Raw genomic sequence first — 16,599 nt, 5'->3', positions numbered from 1 at the left:
GGAGAGTTGACTTGGCACTTGGATAGTTGGTCTTCTGGTCTAGTGAGATGTGACTTGGATTTCTCTTTTTTACAAACAATCTATAAGGAACATATTGTTGGGTTTTCCCCTTGTGTGTTTTGCCCTGCTCACTTGCCTAATTTTTCGTGTCTCTTGTCTCTTTGTGCATTAAGATCTCTACTTGCCTATTTAAATGTATAATTGCTTGATGACATAACTAAATAAAGTGAATGGTAAAAGAAAAACATATGGACATCTATCACAAGTAATTATCATGTTCAGAAATTCTAGCTATCATTCAAATTTCAACACAAGGGACCTACCGAAGGTGTTCAAGGTATGTGGACTGAAAGTGCTGTGGAAGCCCTACATCAACAAGTAAGTCAAGTGTGTCTTGTTCAAGGGTAGATTGGTTGTCATAAGTTGTTGACAACCTTGTCTAAGGGCTAATTGTAAGGGCCATGATCCGTGGTACGAGAGCACCATGTTTTTTTGTAATATAACAAGTTTTGGGTTGAAATCAATTTTAAAATTATTTTTTGTACTACATTAATTCATTGTTGTACATTTTTCGCTTTGCAAAGTGCTTGTGTTGTGGCATTGTTTGTGATCATGTTTTTAGACATACACCTAATTTTGAAGTGTTGAGGAAAAATCAACAACAACAACAACAACAGTGACAATGAGACATCGTACTCAACTTGATAGTGTTTATCATTCCTTCTAGGGCACTAGAATTGCTAGATGGCTACTTATTGTTGCCTACAACTAGTCCCCTATAATCCCAATTCTTGTTGGAAAAGTAACTAGGTTTGGTTTTCATAATTATCTTTGTACTTGTATGAATTTGTATTTCATGTAAATGAAGAAAAATAATTTTATTTAAGCATGGGTTTCATGCTCATGTCTAGGTTAAGCATGTTCTTCATGCTTATAGGGATTCTTGAGTCAAGAAGAATATTTGTCATATATTAAAGTCCCATTTGGGACTCCTTGTAACAAAAGAAAAATCTTATTTGAGTCATGTAAAGTCATTTTGTCCTCGTAGACCAAGCTGATCTTGTTGGGGCACCTTTGCGTTCTCCTGGATTACTATTAATGAGGGAGATTTTGTCCTCATTTGATGAAAAAAAGCAAGAAGTTCGATCACTATACAAGACAAGAAGGAAATCAGAGCGAAGACTAAGGAAAGAAAATAAACTCAAGGAAGAAGAAGAAGATGTGGATTTTTGGACTGTTTTGCTCACACGTGCAAGTATGCTAGGGTTTCTGTCCGAGTTGCAGGGTCGAGCATTGTAGGTCCGAATTGCAGACCTGAAGCAAAGGGGTGAGACTTTGAGTTGAAGTAGAGTTCGAGTTTGACCATCTTTGACTTGATAAGATTTGACTCGCTTAAAGAAGGCTTTTGGAGGGTTGACTTGGCGCTGGAGGTGGTTTGGTCTTTGGGTCTTGGAAGTTTCATTTTGATCTGATTATGCAAGAAGAGGATTGTTTGGGTTTTCCAAAATTGTGGGGTTCTACCTTGGCTTGGAGCCTATATCTTATGTTCTTGTGATCTTGATGCTTTCTGAGGAATAAATAATAAAGTAATAGAAGGCCAACAAATCTCACAAGTAATTATCAAGAAAGGTAAATCAACCTTAATTTACAATTTCCTTTATTTTTCCAACATGGTATCAGAGCTAAGGTTGGTAGGAGGCCAAATGATCACAAATTGTCGGCATTTTTGGAAGGAAAGAAAAGCTACAACTCTATTTTAGTCACTACTACAAGAAGGATCAGAAGTCTGCAAGAAGTAACAAATATGATACAAGCAAGATCTTGAAGATTCGAATTTCCTTTAAAGTCATCCCTCTGTGATTTTAGCACATATAAAAGTTTTTGTTCTCAAGTTTTGGGCATAACAAGTAATCCAAAATGAAGACGAGTTTCCTTGGATGACAACTATATGAGTTTTCTTCTAATGCAAATAGAGATGCAAATCTGAGCCTTCTCCTTTAAACATGATTTGAGTTAATTATACAATGATCCGAATTATCATTCTATTGGCATTCTTGAAGAAGAACATATTTCACTATGACGTTGTAACATCTAGAGTCTAGACCAAGGAGAAGTGCAACACCTTAAAAATATGTTTGGATTAGGTTTGGCTGATAATTCTGGGCCGAATCTCTTGATTAGTTATGAAAAGTAGACCGAGTTCATCCAAGTAAAGCAAGGTCATAATACTACAACAATCTAAGATCCATACACCATTTCAAATGACAATAATCTACTGTAGGACTGAGGCCTATTATGGAAGACCAATATTCAAAGCTTTAAGGTATGCGAAGTCTGTTTAACATTATAGAACACTTGTGATTATGGTGAAAATTGTAAGGAACAATACCTCGGTGAAGAAGAATTACTAAGGAAGATCCGAAAATGTTCCTGCACTGTAATAAGTTCCTGCACTCCACTCTCTCTATGGAAGCATGTGCGTGAATCTAAGGGACACTACGGTGAAGTCAGCATTGAAGGATTCAAGCATGTCATAAAGACCTAAACCCCATCAATAGAAGCCGAAATCTCTGCTAAAGAGTTGTAAAAAATCATAAAAAAGGTTATAATGAGAAGCTGTTGTGAAGCACTGTGACCAAGTGCATCTTCACAAGGAGTATTCTAGCCTAATGTGACGAGTTCTCAAGGAGTAGTAGGGGTGAAGAAAATTTGTTGTGTTTTTCTACTATCTTGACCAAGCTCAAAGAGGATTCGTCCAAGTTCTAAAAGTCGAGTTTATTCTGTGGTTTGGGCAAGCGAGGGTGTTATAGGGCCGAGAACAAGCCACATTTAAATCTATCTTGTAAAGTATATAGGATGCAATTAGGGTTATTCTAGGTACATAATTAAGGCATGCAAGAAAGATATTTCAAGGCTTGATCACTTGGAATATATGCGGATTGCATGATGAAGTATAGACCTTTGGACAACGATGTAAGTAGGACGGTTTGAGGGCTTTGTTCATCGAAAACGCTGCTATAGACTAGGTTCAGACCTATAGTGTGACTGAGGTTTGGGCAAGAAAATAAACTTTGTGCAACCGAATTTAAGGGTTGTGTTTTTGGCCGAGACTGATGGAGACAAGGTGCTGAGGGTGTGGTGCTAGTACAATTCTAAGAACAATGCCCTAGTTGTTAAGTGACTATACTTGTGTGCCCTAGTTGAGGGCTCCTTAAAATGATGTGTTTCCCTTCAAAGGCCATTCTAAACTCTGTATTAAATTGCTCAATAACAATGCATAGAATGGGAGGCTGAGACCCTAAATGAAGAAAAAGGTATGACCACATTGTTTTGAGGGAATCCTAATCTTCAAGTGGGCCATTATCAATCATAGAGAATGCACTGTAGTGAGAGCAGATGGGTAGTGAATAGCAATTTGATCTGGGCATGAACAAAGGATATTTGGCCTAAGTTTAGAGGGCTGGTTCTGACTAGGAGGAGGAGTATTCTTATAGTAAAAAAAGGGACGAGACTTCTGTGTAATTGTAGATTGAAGGAAGGGTTTGTTTTGGAGGTCGATTTGCCTAGTAGGCCTTCCAAAACAAGGTCGCGTATCTTTGTGGCAATGGCGCAGGAAGAGGGTCCTTTGGTGAGGGTTTTCTGTTGTGTTTTACAGGGACAAGGAATCCCTAGACAGGGCCAAATGGTGTAGGCTCAGATTTGAGATGGTTTAGATGTACAATGAGCGCAAGAGTTGATTCACTATTGTGTGGGCAGATTTGTGAAAACACTAAGGATAGTAAAGCAATGGACATTCACTATCGAGTGGGTTGTGCTTGGAAGACCTTATGATAGTGATCTTGGAGCAACTAAGTCATTATTGAAAGGCAATTTGTTTGGTGCCATAAGGATTGTCAATTTGAAGCAACAATAAGACAATTAAAGGGTTGTCTATTGAAACCCTATCGATAGTCATCCAAGAGGCAACTAGAGGACTTACAAGAAGGTTTTCTTCAAGACCCTAGGAGTTGGCTATTTCGGAAAAGTCAGAACAACAAATAGAGGGCAAAATTATTTGAGTCTATGGAGCCGAGTTAACTGAAAGAGATTGATTGGAAAGGTTAACAAAGTTCTGTTCATGGTTGATTGAACAATAGATTGGCTAACCTCGTACAATGATAATCAATCAACTGAAGGAATTGTGTGATGGACTGCCTTCAAGGCAAGAAGCAGTGCAATGCACGAACTAGTGTTGAACACAATACAAGATGTAGTAGGTGAAGACCTCAAGTACAGGATCATATACTGTTAGGAGGCAGATTCAGAGCCCTAGTTCAAGAAGTTGCAAGATGATCAAACTTAGTAATAAGAGTGCTGGTTGAGGAAGCTGCAACTATAACAAGTATCTGATTTAAGGGAAGTATGAGTACTTCCGACACAAGCTGAGGCTTGTTTATGCACTCTCCTTGTTTGAGAGTGAGTGAGCATGGATTTCTCGTCTCAGGTTTAGAGGGAGTAAGGTTGGACACCGATTCTCCTTGTGTTAGGTACTATGGAAAATTAGGATTGATATCCTATGTCAAGTACATGGACATGGATCAGGAGAATGGTGGACTGGATAAACATCTTGGACAAACATCCTTGGGTCATGTACTGCGATGGATTAGGATGGAAATCCTAAGTCAAGTACATGGATTTGGACAAAGAATGGTTTGGTGGACAAACATTTGCTTGAGGGAAATGGTTCGGTGGAGGACATACTTTGGGTATCCTAGATGGAGTATGTACCTTGGAGAGGTGGTGTGGTGTCCCATGGAATGCCTCCCAACATTGTGCTTTGATCTTGTGGAAAGATAGTGTACCTATCAAGGCCTTGGTAATATGACAATGATGGCTATGATGATACTATCATCATTGATGCTTATCAATCCAGATTCCTTCTAATATTTAATATTTCAACTTGAGATAGCCCTGTTGAGTCATTATGAATACGTCCCTAGTTAATAGGGTGTGTTGGAAAAGTAACTTGGTTTGATCTTCATAATTATCTTTGTACTTGTATCAATTTGTATTTCATGTAAGGAAGATTTTATTTATTTATTTAAGCATGGGCTTCATCAGGTTAAGCATGTTCTTCATGCTTCTTGGGATTGTTGAGTCAAGAAGAATATTTGTCATATATTAGAGTCCCATTTGGACTCTTTGTAACAAAAGAAATAAAATATTTTTTTAGTCATGTAAAGTCGTTTTGTCCTCTAAGACCAAGTTTGCCTTGCCATGATAAGTCGGCCCTATTGGGGAACCTTTTCGTTCTCTCAGATGACTATATATGAGGGAGACTTTGTCCTCATTTGATGAAAAAAAAACAAGTTCGATCACTATACAAGACAAGAAGGAAATTTGAGTGAAGGCTAAGAAAAGAAGAGAAACTCATGGAAGAAGAAGCCATGGATTTTTGGACTGTTTTGCTCACACGTGCGAGTATGCCAGGGTTTCTGTGCAAGTTGCATGGCCATGGATTGTAGACTTGAGGCAGAGGGCTGAGACTTTGAGTTGAAGTAGAGTTTGTGGAGTTTGACCATCTTTGACTTGTTTAGAGAAGGCTTTTGGAGGACCTACTTGGTGCTTTGAGGAGGTTTGCCTTTCGGTTTGGGAAGTCTCATTTTGATCTGATTCTATAAAAAGAGGATTGTTTGGATAGTCCCCAATTGTGGGGTTTTGCCTTGGCTTGGAGCTTATATCTTGTGTTTTGTGTTCTTGTGATCTTCATACTTTTTAGGTTTTGGTAATTGCTTGATGAAGAATAAATAATAAAGTAATAAAAGGCCAACAAATCTCACAAGTAATTATCAAGGAAAATCAACCTTAATCTTCAATTTTCTTGATTTTCCAACAATTCTTCCTCAAGCTACTTGAGCCTAACCTAGAATTCTAGATGGAGCGTTGAATCCAATGGAGAATGATTGTGAAGCTTCTTCTCTTTCCATGTATCCCAAATGCCATTGGAAATTACCTTGTTGGACAAGACATGCATTAACATCAGACCTATTCTATGGTATTCCCATTTAAGAGGACTAGATGGAGTGGTGTGAGATGTAATTACATTCGATCATGTGAAATGGAGAAGGAGAGCCAACTAGCAAGGGCATTTTATACCCCCCATTTGCATGGCATGCAATTGATAAGACTGGTGGAAGGGGAATTTCCCTTCTCTTAAACCTTACGTTAACATCAACCTAGGGCTTTGGAACCACGCGACAAGAAGGAACTGTGATCAAAGGAGGGGAAGGAGGGATGCTCTTGCCCTCTTGTCATCACTTTCACTGGTTCACCTTCTTTCATGTTAACACCTATGTTTGCCATTTTTTCTGCCTCTATGTTGAGATTTCTTTTTACTTGGAAATAGGCTATACCAAGGAAGGTGTGAGCTAGGGAGAGTGCAGTTTGGACTATATAGGGGACACTTGGTTCTTTGAACAGCTTGGTGGTCAGATTGATGAAATGATGATGGCTGAATGCTATAGTTGTTATCTGGTTGCTTTCTGGAATCTGCAGTCTGGGAGCACAGTGAGCCCTTGGTATGTTGCGAGCCTCTGTTTCATTGCTAGTTGCTGTATGTACACTCTGTGCTGTCTCAATTACTTTTTGACGGATGGGATCAAGGAGGATCTAGATGATCTCGACTCTTTACTATTTCAATGATGATGGATCTTATGTGGCAATTGGATTGTGGATGCTGTTGCTTTAAAAATTATTTTGTATACAAATTTCAATAATTAAGCATTAAACGATCCTGCTATATTTATATTTATATTTTTTTCCATAATTTTGTAACATATGGGGCAGGTTCTCAGATGGGGGACCCTGTTGTCTTCTGCAATGTCTCCAGAAATTTTGCTGTCTTTCCATATGTTGCGAAGAATGTATGTCCAATGAAGATGTGGGTGATTTATGCCTGGACTAACGAGTTATAGGTTTCAAAACCCATGTTGTCCTCTTCAGGGGTCTGCCAAGGAGCGCCATATGCTACCTAGTAGTTTTTGTTGTGTCCAGTGTCTGTCTGATACGTGAAATACCATCCAGTGTTAATGTAAATATTATGAAACACAATTATTGCCAAAAACAAACTCTGAAAAGGGATTTGTGATCGTCATTTCATAAGCATGAGCAATATTCTAAGAATGCAATATAAGATTTAAAAACTTGAAAAATCGCTTATGATATGTGTTACATGCCTCAAAATCGTGGAAGAAACATTGGATTACTTCCAGGTTTCTGCCTTCTCACAATGTTTATGTTGCTTATATCTGTATGACGTGTACCAAGACACTACAACTGCTGTCTTCTTTTTTAAATGCTTGTTTTTGAATTTATTTTGATAATGATTCAGATGGTGTCTGACATTAACACAAAATTTTGGGAATATGCATATCAACTGACATTGCTTGGTAATTGGTTGAGAGTCTTAGTAGAGATCTGCTATATTATGGCAATTCTTTTTATTTCATTGCTAATTTTCTTATGACTGGAGCAGGTCCGCATCTCAAAAATGGTTGAATCAGATAATCCCAAGTTCCGTGCGAAAGTTCCGGCCTGGCGTCATGCCAAGTGCTTCCTAGAGACTGGCTGGTGGACTAGTCCAATAGAGAAAATGCCCGGATGGGACAGCCTGACTGCTGAAGATAAGGAATCTGTTAGAAGCATTGCAAAACCATACATTCAGGATACCAACCAAGGTATCATAGTTAGTGGTGGAATGCTGCTAAAGTGATAAATATTATAAGCACAGCGCTATTATTTGTATTTCTGTGTAATATTTGCTTGTTACATTTTCACATTTGTGTATTTCAGATTCAAAAAATGATGTGGGTGAGCAGCTAGAAAAACCTCATCGGGAAGGGAAATCAAAGAAGCGTAAGCCTGATGAACATGAAGCATTGCCTGATAAAAAGCCAAATAAGGCGACCCCAAATAAGAGTTCTGTGAAATTAGATAGTAATTTGGGAGAAGGATCTTCTGCAGAAGCCAGAGAGTTGGAACTGAAGCTGGAAAATCAAACAAAGGCATTGTGGAAGATCAAAGATAACTTACAGAAGCATGTCAAAACTGTGGAGTTGCGTGAGATGCTTGAATCTAATGGCCAAGATCCAAGTGGTTCGGAATATGAGTTGAGGGAGCGATGGTATGTACTGGTAGAAATCAGAGATAACGAGGACATGAAATCAGGAATGAATTTATTATGCATAATATAATCATGATACATGGTGTGCCTTTGAATAATGTCATGGATTTCTCTGAATGCAAGATTTACTGCATACACTTTCCATATTATTCATAATTTTGTCTATGGAACTGCTTGTCTGAATGACCCATTCTTCTTCATAGGAATAGTGGAATTCAGTTTTTGATTGTACAATCTGTAGCATGTTTGTCCCGGACATGTTGATTTTTCCGTTCAGCTGAAAACTTGTTTTATGTTTCAGCTTCTTCTCATTGATGTCTTGAAATATTTCATTCCAGCTCTTCACTTGGCCAGTTCTGTAATTCCAACTTTCTGTACTTCGTGCCAACACCAGTCTTCTTCTCTAATTTATATATTATATATATGCCTTGGGTTTGTGTATCCTTGTGCTCATTTTGTATATTGAAGTTTTCTGTTCATTGTTTGTTTGTGCTCATTTTCTCTCTTACTGCATACGATATCCAAAGTTGTCTTGGAATAGAAATTTTTTGTTTGTATTCAAATCCTTTTAATTTTATTTTGAAATCTTACCAGTTTCTGCCAAGCAGTATGGTGCATCAGTTATCTTAATTCCCTTTATTTTCCAGATTCTTTTGCTATGATTGGTAATCTCATATTGAATAACCAACAAGTATCGCTTTACTCCTTATAGTGCTTCATCTTAAAGGTATTATGTGTGAAAATTCTATTACTGCAGCAACTGATTTATTTTTCCTACTTATTCTTCAACAAGTTATTTACGAAATCGCTTCAGTAAATATTAAAATAAACTCTATTGCAGATATCACACCATAGAACAGAAACAAAACATGCACAAAAATCAAACACATCAACATAGTTATTTTTGGACGAATGTCTCTGGAAAAACCCAATGCAAGAAAACCAATGCAGCAGAGGAGGATTTTATTAATCACCTTTTCATGAGTACAACTGGGTGCCAAACAGACTCACCCAACAAAGATAAATTCTCCAGCACCTCCCTTAGATTCAGCGTCAGCCTTGCTGGCCTCTGCGCAGCTTCGAGACCCTTTGCTTCAGATCCCGCCTCTCTGCGTCACCCACGCAGGCCATCCAGTGACTGTGCCATCCCGCTGCCTCTGCGTCTTCCTGAGAGGCTCTACGTCTGCCTCTCTGATCTTTGCGTTGATCTTCTGGTACTGTTCCTGCTTCTTTGTTCTGTACTCACTACCTCTTGTTGCAATCCAGTTTTCTAGTTCGAATTTCTCAACGAACCTCGCTCCAGAAATCGAACTCACTGGTTTCCCTCAGTGTGTCTCCAACTGACACTCAAGTCCCCTCTTATACTTTTCTTGTTGATGAATCAACGACCAAGATTAAGTCCCTAATCAACGGCTAAGATTAAAATAGACTCGACCCTTATCTTTTGGAAGCTTCTCATCCTTATCTTTATTAATACCCATTAATATTTTTATTTTCCTAAGTTTAGACTTAGGAACTCATTAAAAATATTAATTATTTTATAACTCCTCATTCGGATGGACTTTTCCAAAACGATTTCTGGGTTTTGGAGATCTCATGTACTTTAGCCTGTCCACGAATTGTCATGGCTAGAGCACATCCAATGCTACCCCAAATCAACACTTCCTCTTAGCGGGAATGTGCTCTAGTAATACTCCACACTGAGCATCACTTTGATTATATGGCACCAATACCTCTGCTGATGTTAGGCCTCCTCGCCCAACATCCTATGCACTGCTACATCCTGTACTGGTGCCCATGGCTCTGCCACTGCCACTGCTGCATCCGTACGACAACTCCCTCTGCATCCGTGCTGGTGGTGGTCCTTCTTCCCAACACTGCATCTGCACTGCAACTCCCTCTACATCCATGCTGCTGGTGGTCCTTCTTCCCAACATTGCATTTGCACTGCAACCTCTTCTCATTATGTTGCATTGTGCTACTGCTAACTGCTACTGCACTGCAACATCATACCCATTTCTGCTATTGAAATGGATTATCATCCCCATCTTCTCCCTGAAATAATCAAACTTTGTTCTTCCAAGAGCCTTGGTAAGAATGTCTGTCACCTGTTTTTTCTATAGGACTGTAGCTCAACTATACAACTTGTTGGACACAGTCTCTAATAAAGTGACACCAAATATTAATGTGCTTTGACCGATCGCGAAACACTGGATTCTTAGAGAGCTTGATGCAACTCTGATTATCACACATGATCCTGGTCGCCTCCATCTTTCTTCTGAATAGGTTCACAAGTAGTTTTCTAAGCCATATGGCTTCGCACGAAGTTGTGCTTGCAGCCATATATTTTGCTTTGGCTGAGCTCAGAGCTATGGATTTCTGTTTCCTACTGCACCAGGAGGTCATTCCCGATCCAATGTTGAAACAATACCTAGAAGTAATTTTCCGGTCTACTGAACTTCCTGCCCAATCCGCATTAGTAAATCCATTCAATTTGATATCCTTACTCCTGGTGTATAAGAGTCCATAATCGGTTGTTCCCTGTAAATATCTGAGAACATGTTTCGTTGCTGCCCAGTGCACCCTCTTCGGTTCCACCATGAACTGACTGAGGGTGTTGACAGTGTAACAAATCTCTGGCCTGGTATTGACCAGATACATTAGGGATCCTATGAGCTGCCTGTATAAGGTGGGATCAACATCCTTGTCTTCTGTTGCATCAATTTTGTTCCAGTTGGTGATCATTGGAGTAGCCATGGTTCTACAATCCTGCATCCTGAATCTCTTCAGAATTTCTGTAGCATATCTCCCTTGTCCAAGAAAGATCTCCCCCTTTTGCTGCCAAACTTCCAACCCCAGGAAATAATGCATCTGTCCCAAATCCTTCATTTCGAATTCCGTGGCTAGATTCTTCTTGCAGTTCTCGATGAGCCTGGATGATCTTGTCAGGAAGAGATCATTCACATATAATACTAGGATTAGAGGCTCATTCTCTACAACCAGATAGTAGAGATTTGGCTCTGCATCACTCTTGACAAACCCCATCTTCTGCAAGTAGCCAACAATTCGACCATACCATGCTCTAGGTGCCTGTTTCATCCCATACAAGGCTTTCTTCAATCTGCATACATGAGACTTCTTCTCATGTATTTCAAAGCCTTCTGGTTGTTCAATGTATACCTCCTCTTCTATCACCTTGTTCAGGAATGCCGTTTTGACATCCATTTGATGAATCTCCCATCACATCTGTGTTGCAAGATATATCACGGTTCTAATAGATGTATACATGGCTACTGGGGCGAAGGTCTCTTTGTAGTCAATTTCTTCCTTCTGCGCATACCCCTTAGCCACAAACTTGGCTTTGCATTTTTCCACTCTGCCATCTATAGCGTATTTGATCTTGTAGATCCATCTTGAACCTACCACCGATTTGTCTCGAGGCCTCGACACTACCTCCCAGACATCGTTCACCATTATAGAGTTGTATTCCTCTACCATCGCATCCAACCAAACCTAATGTTGAGCAGCCTCCCCATCCTGAGGCACTAATTCTTGATATCTATTTCGCTGTTTTCGCTCCCTTTTGTTGTTTCTTGGTGCATCGATGAAATCCTCTGCATCTCGCAGAATTTGACGAAGTTCCCTGCTCGTTCTTCCTCTGGTAGCAGGTGCTTCTGTTAGCTCTTCCTCCTCCTGTGATTCTTCTTGTTTTGAGGAAGAATTCTTGACTTCCGTTGGTTGAAGTGGTTTGACCAACGGCTCATCTTTTGGCTGCTCCTCGGAAGGCATTTCTCGAGATTTTCTGAGGGCCCTATCCTGCATGAACTTCACATCTTGTCGAACTACTACCTTCCTGCTCCCGGGAAGATAGATTTTGTATGCCTTAGCGTTCTCGCTATATCCCACTAGATACCCTTTCTTTGCAGTTTGATGCAGCTTCTTCCTTTTTTCCTCGGGTATGCGACAATATGCTAAGCTCCCAAATATCATGAAATCACTGACTTTAGGTGTCTTCCCTGTGAAGATTTTCTCTGGAATAATCTTGGCCAATGTCCGATGAGGAGTTCTATTTTGAACATATACTGCCGTGTTGCATGCGCCCACAGGAATTTTGGCATATCCTAATCATACATCATGGCCCTGGCTGCTTCCACGATATTTTGGTTCTTCTTTTATGCTACTCCATTCTGCTCCTGATTGTACGGAGCTGTCCACTCTTCTGATGCCCTCCCTAGCACAAAAGTCTGTGAAGTCCTTGTTGACATATTCTCCACCATTATTTGAGCGCAAAACTTTTATTTTCTTTCCAGTCAGGTTCTCCACTAGAGCCTTGAACTCTTTGAATCGACAAAAAACCTCATCCTTGGTTTTCAAAGAATAAATCCAAGTTTTCCTGGAGCGGTCATCGATGAAGGTGACGAAGTATCTGGCACCACTAAGAGCTTTAGTGGACATTGGTCCGCAGATATTTGAGTGTATCAATCCTAGTACACTCTTGGCCCTGTTTTTACTTCTAGGAAACAATGGTTTGGGATACTTGCCCAGATCCCATCCTCTGCATACATCATCTTTTTTTGCACTAAGATCTGGAACTTCTGTTACAGTTTTCTTGAGAATTCTCAGCGTCCCATGGTGCAAGTGTCCCATTCCTTCTATGCCATACTTCATTCAGATCCTTGACACCGTCACTGCCTATCAGTGCCATTGGTGATTCTAGCTGTAACCTGTACAACTTGTTATTCCTAATTCCGATCTGCACTTTATTTTTCCAGCTTGGGTGTTTGACGTACACTTTCTCCTTGATGAAGAAAACGTCATAGTCCTTGCTTTGAAGTTGTGATACCGAAAGTAAGTTCATCACTAGTCCTGACACATGCAGCACATTGGTGGCCCAGAACCGCTCTCCCGTTAATGTTTGAAACACTATGGTCCCCTATCCTACTGGAGTACACTTTGCTTATTCCCCATGGTGATCTGAAAATTCATCCTTTCGAACTTATACGCAGAGAAACATTCCCGGATTCCTGTCATATGCCAGGAGGCTCCACTGTCTATATACCATACCTCAGAGGATGCCGAGCTTGTTATACAAGTAACTTCTTCTTCCAATCTGGAAGCCAACATAGAGAAATCGAAATTTCTATCCATTATGCAACTTTATGAAAATCTGCATGAGTCTCCTGATGTTGATGCCTCTGCATCATGATCTCGACCTATAATTGATTTTCCCTTCATGTCTCTCATTCTTTGCTGCAATCTAGTCTTCTAGTCGAATTTCTCAGCAAACCCCACTCCAAAAATCGAACTGACTGGTCTCCCTCATTGTGTCTCCAACTGACCCTCAAGTTCCCTCTTATACTTTTCCTGATGAATCAACGACCGAGATTAAATCCCTAATCAACGACTAAGATTAAAATAGACTTGATTCTTATCTTTTGGAAGCTTCTCATCCTTATCATTATTAATACCCATTAATATTTTTATTTCCCTAAGTTTTGACTTAAGGAACTCATCAAAAATATTAATTATTTTAATAACTCTTCATCCAGATGGATTTTTCCAAAATGATTTCTAGGTTTTGGAGATCTCATGTGCTTTAGCCTCCCCACTAATTTTCGTGTCTAGAGCACATCCGATGCTACCCCAAATCAACATTATAGCATTACCATAGTGAAGCCGAACGACCGACACTTGAGAATAACATGTATTGTTGCATGGTAGGAGTCATTGGGACCATTTCTAGGAATTCCAACACAAGATCCGCTGTTAAAAATATCTACCTGTGTGTTTTAGTAGAAAAACGACGCGTAATTTCATTCATCAGAGAAGAAGGAAATTACATTTTACATATGCCCAAGTGCATTCCAGAGAGCATTCTCCGATCAAGGAGCCATGGAAAAATGCATAACATTGAGACGAAAAATAAATCCCTAGGGGAAACAAACCCTAGGCCACAAAACTGAGAAATACAAGAAATCAGGGCACGCAAGATTGTAAAAAAGCCCCAAAAGGAGTCACAGACAAATAACTCTGTCCCCAATAATAGAGGACAAAAACTATGCTGAGAATATAAGACGAGACAAACGAAGGAGGCAGCAATGGTTAACGTGACAAACGACAGTGCAACCAGACGAGAACCTGAGTTGCATCAAAGCCAAACGCCAGTAGGAAAAGAACCCCGATAGAAAAGGCCGAAGCGAACCACGAGTAAGCAAAGAAGGCCACCGAACCCCGCATGCCATAGGGGAACCCACACGATCATGACTCTGGCATCACAAAAGAAATCTCGGCCACTCAGAAGAAGGGAGGCACAAACCAGAGGGTCGAGGCGGCTAGAGTTCAGCCCCTCAACCCTCTGCTCCGTCTAGTCCCATGAAATATGTAACAATGTTGCAAAAATTGTCATTGACAAAATATTGGAGGGGGCCATTGAATTGAAAAATATTGGAAATGAATTGGCAAAGCTTAACAATAATAAACATGGACTCTGATTGAAAAACTCTTAAAACAATAATAAACATGGACTCTGATTGAAAAACTCTTAAAAATGGTAAAATCAGGAGAAATCATAAAGTTTTGCAACACTGATATTTAATATCAGGATGTTAATAAGGAATAGAGAACTAAACGTATTCATCAAGCTTGCAAAACGAGGGATATGTTGTGACACGTTGGAAACTTCTCAATGCACATCTACAAGAAAGTTGGTGATAAAATTCTTTGATATCTGCGATAATTAGCGCATGGATCTCAGCATGGTTTATTATTATCACATCAAGTTGGGGCATCTTCCCCAAATTTGTTACAACACAAAGTTGTTGCTAATGAAGTTTCACAATAGGCAGGTAGGTTCTCATGGGCCTCACCTGTTGAGAAATCTTAGGCAGGCAGGTTCTCATGGGCCTCACCTGTTGAGAAATCTAGGGCAAAAGAGGAGGGTGATTTCTCTAGCTTATGATAACTGCTTGTGAATGCTTTTTACCTATCTTGATTAGGTTCTTCTTTTAGCTTGATTATTATAGTGTTTACTTCATCAAACAACTCTCAAAACATAAAGAACAATGAGACAAAGGACTAATGTTACAAACATCGGCATCGGGATAAAATCGACAAGGGTTTGAAAAAACCAAAAATCGTAAAAATCGGGAAAATATCGGTAAAAAATCGGCAAACATCGAAAAAATTAAAATACCATAAAAATAATTTTAAAAATGGGTAAACATCGACAAGGGGTCTGAAAAACCAAAAAATCGTGGAAATATCACTAAAAAATTGGCAAACATCGACAAAATTAAGATACCATAAAAATATTTTTAAAAATTGGCAAACCTCTGCTAGGCTAAAAAATCCTGATTTCGAGATAAAATCGAGCTGTTTGCAACACTATAAAGGAAACAAGATATATGTAATCAACCAGGGCCAAAACCTCTCCAATATTGAGAGGAAAAGCCACAAAATTATTATTCTTATAGAATCTTCAATAGGCAAATTCCAATACCTAGAACGTTGACCAAAATCCCCTCCACGACCAAGTTAAAATTTCTCCTTGATGAGATTTTCTACCTTGAAGTCAACGTTAGTCAAACTTATCTATTGCTTTGGATTTCGCCCCCTTAACTCAAAATCTTGGCTAGCTATAGCAGATCTGCAACTACGGTTTCATCTGCAGAAACCCTAGGTTACATAAGAGGCTTGAAAATGGACAAATTTCCCTTTTCTCTTGTTCGCTCTACTTGGTTTCCCTTCTTTGTCTTCTTGGCTTGCTAGTGAGACTTTTCTTAGTCCAAAAATATAGCTCTTGAAGATGATTGCAACTTCGTGCTTACACTTCACACGTGTGGAGGAGAATGACCCAAAATAAACCTGTAATTGCTTCGATCTTCCTCTCTTGATTTTCCTTGATTAGGCTTCTTTTCCTTCCTTGATCGAACTCTTGTATGCTGGAGTGAGTTTTTCTTGAGTGAGGTCGAGTTCCTCTTTATATAGCTCTTCTTGAGCCATCAAATAGGTTGAATTTACCTTCTAGAGAGGCCGACTGCACCTTTTGTAGGCCGACTTGATCCTTTGGGTTCGACAAGGTCTTGGAGGGGTATTTGACTTTGTCTTTCACTCAAATATTTTTTCTGACAATATGTAACATGCCCAAGAAGGGTTAAGAAGGGCTATTCATACATGACAATGAATCTTTCGACTTTATAGACTCAATGACAAATCCTAGAAGCTTTCAATGGGAGCTTGACCTAAAATAATTTTCTTTTGAAAATGAAACCCATGCCTCAAGAATAATATTAATAAATTTATTTTTCTCTTTTCTATGAATACATAAAATCAACATTACATATGCCATTACACTCCCTCTTAACTTGGGAGGTATTCATAATCCGTTCAAGGTACTTGGACATTCTCAATCTAAAGAATTCTAATAAGAAAAGTCGGAT

General features: G+C 39.4%; 1 protein-coding gene across 2 annotated transcripts in view; it reads left to right on the top strand.

The window, feature by feature from the left end:
- The window catches only part of PARP1 (poly(ADP-ribose) polymerase 2), a 517,112-nt gene that overhangs the window by 321,526 nt on the left and 178,987 nt on the right, over nt 1-16,599 (top strand). The window contains exons 4-5 of one of the 2 annotated variants that reach the window (XM_089445251.1): nt 7,514-7,715; nt 7,831-8,161. The exons of the other annotated variant lie outside the window; for it this stretch is intronic. Of the exons in view, the coding sequence (XP_089301377.1) occupies nt 7,514-7,715; nt 7,831-8,161 (533 nt within the window). The remainder of the gene's footprint in view (nt 1-7,513; nt 7,716-7,830; nt 8,162-16,599) is intronic. 2 annotated transcript variants of the gene reach the window in all.

The sequence above is a fragment of the Pinus tabuliformis genome, chromosome 9, assembly GCF_031772625.1.
Source record: "Pinus tabuliformis cultivar Carrire ecotype Pingquan chromosome 9, CPIR1, whole genome shotgun sequence".
NCBI classification, from domain to species: domain Eukaryota; kingdom Viridiplantae; phylum Streptophyta; class Pinopsida; order Pinales; family Pinaceae; genus Pinus; species Pinus tabuliformis.
Note: the sequence above shows the minus strand (reverse complement) of the source record. Positions and strands in the feature narration are given on the sequence as shown.